This window comes from Lactuca sativa, chromosome 9 (genome assembly GCF_002870075.4).
Source record: "Lactuca sativa cultivar Salinas chromosome 9, Lsat_Salinas_v11, whole genome shotgun sequence".
Classification (NCBI taxonomy): Eukaryota; Viridiplantae; Streptophyta; class Magnoliopsida; order Asterales; family Asteraceae; genus Lactuca; species Lactuca sativa.
The window spans coordinates 196213212-196217514 of NC_056631.2; the positions used below are offsets into that span (position 1 = coordinate 196213212).

Genomic DNA, 4303 nt, shown 5'->3' on the forward strand with positions numbered 1-4303 from the left:
CCTCCCTTAACTTGTTTTTATTAAATTGTGGTAGTGTTAGTGTAAACATTTTCTTCTTACTAGGGAAGGTGAAACACATTGACCATGCGTAAAAACTGTGGTAAATATACATCCACACTACTTCCTCATAAATTTATCGCTACATTGTTTATAGTCATTTGGACGACCGATTACGCCAGTTGTCGCCGGTAGTTAATTACTACGTGGTAAGGTTACTGCTTCTTGTTTGGGGTTTGCACTTTTTGGCCAATTTTATGATCCTTTGCTGGAGTTCATCAATCTCAATGTTTGTGACCTTTTATTCGGATACCTTGCTCGAGTTTATAATAAATACAACATACATATAGATTACCATTTGCTTTTTGCACTATAAATGTAATTCCATAACCCCAAAATAAAATATATTGAACCATTTGCTACAACCAAATCAACCACATTTAATTCAAAGAAAATATGTTTGTACTAATTCGAAATTTCTTTTGTATATAACCTCGTAAACAGCCTCTCTTTCATTACTCCTAAACAAATGCATACTTCATAGCAAATTTTAAGGTTGATGTCCAACCGCCCGCCCACAAAGAATAACATTATTTGGAATCGGAGCCTCATCTCTCCAAGAATTAGCCGGCGAGTAAACTCGAAGATAAAACTGTTGACCTAAATACTGTCGAGCCCAATTCTCGGACCGCACATTCCACATTCCCACGTTATCCAACGGCATGTAAACCGCAGTCCATGACTTCGGGTATACCTGAAAACCAAAACACCAAATTTTCAACAACCCCTTAAACTGGACCACACTGTGTATCAGAAGCATCATGTGAGATGTAAATCAGATACACAACAAGCACAGTGCCCACAAAGAGCCCAATCCACGTTGGAATTAGAACTCCCACATCGCAGCTGCTGACAGATAAAAGATTGTACCTGCACGGTAACACGTGAAATTGTGTCGCGTAAATTGTAGCCAGTCCGGCTTGCTTCTGACCATTGCCCTCCATCCATCCTGTTATTGTCACAATGTAACAAGTTATTTGGCTATCAAAAACACAGTACAACCTGTTCTGTTCTGTCATGTGAGTTTTGAAGAATAAAATATTACCCGACAACAAAGAAATGGTGGCCATCAACATGCCAAGATTGTACGGAATCTTCCGGATTCTCAAACACAACCTCCACATACCCTCTAAAATCCGCCGCCATTACGGCGGTTTGCAGGTTCACACCACCACTCGGGCCATCCTGAATGCTACCAAGACTAAAAACACCCGAAATCTTGAAATAATCAGCAAGCTTAAGAGGTGTATCCGGTAAAACAAACGAGACACCATTAACCGCATATCTCTGCTTCCCACCAACAACCGGTGCAGAATTCACAACCCTAATAGTCCGAGTAGTGTTGATCAATCCGTAGTGATAAGACCCCTGTGGGTTTGGCCTTGGTCCACTTGCAGTCAAATTTCGCCTATTTCAACACGAAAAAGACATGTATGTGAGTGTTAAGTTCATTGAGGCATTTCATCGAACAGTTGGTGTGTGAGGCGTTTTGAATTACCTGAGTGATCTTGCTTGGTTGAGTGACCAGTCGATTTCAGTTGTGGGTCCACCGGGAGGTGTGTCATCGAGACCACTGACTGCGTTGCTGTAGTGTAGAGCCGATGTGGTTGTGAGGACTGGTGTGGTGAATCGGGTTGAGACAATAATGTAGTAATCTTTAGGAGGTTGGTCGGTAGTGACTAATATGGAGTAAGATTGACCCAAATGGATGTCGATTGAATCATATGTGTTTTGTAGTGAATGAGTTCCTTCTACTTCAACTAGAATTAGCTTATGACCTTGGATTCTGAAGTTTATTGAAGTTGTTAGACCAACGTTTGATACCCTGAATCTGTAAGTTTTACCTGTAAAAATAGTTTAAACGAAAAAATCATCAATCTTGTTGGATGTTTGATTATTAACACCATGAGTGATTCAAGATTTGAACTTTACAAAGTACGAACCTTGATCAACGTTAAATGTAAAGCCATTTGATCCACGTCCGTTGATTAGAAGGCCATCTGGGAACGGAAGATCATGCCCGTTGTCCAGAATTGCTTTTAGATCCTGTTACATTCAAGAAAAAAAAAACGATCTACTTTCAGCTAGGCATCTCATCAAACAGTTGGACTACACGTCTACACGCTGAAATCTGAAAAGAATCAAAGACTACGACTCACTCACCGTGTGATTTTGCTTGAACCAGTCTCCGGCGAGTACAGTGTAATCTCCGGCGGGTGGTGAGAAGGGAACTGGAATAACTGAGCGACTAGCGACTTTGATGCCACCATAGCCTCCGGCAGCCTTGTGGAAAGCAAGTGAAGGGAAGTAAAAGAAGCTACCGATCTGATCTTTCACTTGAAGATTGTAAGTGAAGTTTCCCCCCGGCGGGATCGGGCAGTTTGTACCGAAAACGCCGTCTTGCCAAGAGTTTCTCCGTTGCATAATCCCATTCCTAAAGTACAAGTCAGTAAAGCACGAAGATGCAAAATTAAGTACAAGTCATTAAGCACGTTGAATATGAAGACGAATTTGCAAGTCCCAAAGTCATTAAAAAAGCGATTTAATCTAATAAAGTACAAGTCATTATAGCATAGTTAAGAACTCAAAAACCAAGAACAATATGTATGAGTACAAGTCGCTAAAGCATGCTGAAAATTTAAGAACAACCTGCAACTCCCAACGAAAAAAAGTCATAATTTCACACAGAGAAAATTGAAGAACTAACCAAGAAAGAAGAAACGGTTCATCCAAGCTATTGAAAACGTTGATGATCAAGTTATCATTTGTTACAGAATCAATTTGAGGCCCTGGAAACTGTCCATTTATCAATATCCCCTGCACAGACAAATCGATATTTCTTCTTCTTTAATATTTACTTCTTCATCAATGGAAGCGAGATTTCTTGAAAAAGAAGAAAAAAAGGAACCTGTTGTTTGACTCCAAGAGGGTAAATATCACCATAAGTGACATTCCAAGTGAAGAACCTGTATGGGTCTTCGCCATTGATGAACTGAAACAGAAGAAGAAGAATCACCGACACCAAAAACGGCGACGCTTGGGTCATCTGGTCCACCGTTTTTCTGTAGTGAAATGAGAAAAGTGAGATACAGATCTATGTGTATCTATATACATATGCAGAAAAAAGATGGCTTTACTTAACATGGACAACAAACAATCTCCTCTGGCCTTATTCTTCTTCTTTGATTTTTTTTTTTTTTTTTTAAATATATTTTTCTGCTTTGTTGCTTTTTGGAATTTATTTTCTTAAAGGGGTTGGGATGAGGAATGAAAGGACCGACTCATTAATTTCAGTCCTGCCTACTAACATGCTTGGCTGTAATCCTCAATCAGTACAACGGAATGGCGCGTAAAAAAAGTTCATATTAAAACTTCGAAGATTTATTATTATTATTATTATGGGATTGTTTAATATGTTTCCTAAGGAAATGCATTAATTATTAAGATTATTAATGAAATTTATATTTAATTATGGTAATATTTTTTATAATTAATGTGTTTAACGTTTAATTATAGTAATAATTATGATTAATTAATACTTCTTATATATGTCTTAGGACACATATTAGAAAATCCCTATTATTATTATTATTATTATTATTTTAAGATAAAAAAAAAAAGACAAACTACAAGCTTTCTAAAATTTATGTAAAATTAATTAATAGATTAAAAAAAAAATATTCGAAAAAATTATGTATGATAATAATATCTGAACCAACATAGTTTAAGGACTGTAGCAATAATCTATCACAACAGGGATAATGACTTAAAAAATAATATATATTTTGATGCGTACATATTTGATCATTATGTTTACTTTTTTTTTACTCATTTAACTTGTAAACTGTACACATTGAATCTTTATGATCGACTATTTCAAGTTAGCTGGAAAAATAATTTAATAGGGTAATATATTTCTTACTTTATACACATTCAGTCCTTGATATTTTTTTCCCACATTTTGTCCTTAATATTTTTTTTATTGAAAAATAAGTCCTTTTGGTTTTGTACTCATTCAGTACTTATGAATGATTTATTTAGGTTTTTATCACGACGTTTTACGTGAGACAATCATTAATGAGGTGTTTGAGTTTATTTATGATTATGTCTATCATGATCTTGACTGCTTGGTTGCTTAGCTTAGGTCTTATTTTATGAACGTAGTAACTTTTTCATACGATATCGCATTTTAACGATCTTTATATACATGTGTTCATTTTTTTGAATCTACAACAACTTTCATTTA

At 36.2% G+C, this 4303-nt stretch overlaps 1 protein-coding gene across 2 annotated transcripts; it reads right to left on the minus strand.

The window, feature by feature from the left end:
* Positions 1-376: 376 nt before the first annotated feature.
* LOC111905655 (L-ascorbate oxidase homolog) lies at positions 377-3354 on the minus strand. Of its 2 annotated transcripts, none has more exons than XM_023901347.3 (9): positions 3200-3354; positions 2966-3119; positions 2765-2874; positions 2221-2491; positions 2001-2103; positions 1556-1901; positions 1103-1465; positions 928-1006; positions 377-751 (listed from the first exon to the last, which is right to left on the minus strand). In XM_023901347.3, the coding sequence occupies exons 2-9, from the start codon at positions 3101-3103 to the stop codon at positions 548-550; spliced, it is 1614 nt and encodes a 537-aa protein (XP_023757115.3). In that variant the 5' UTR covers positions 3104-3119; positions 3200-3354; the 3' UTR covers positions 377-547. The 2 variants fall into 2 exon arrangements, with proteins under 2 accessions (XP_023757115.3, XP_023757116.1); XM_023901348.3 differs by having other exon boundaries at positions 3195-3327.
* Positions 3355-4303: the final 949 nt, after the last annotated feature.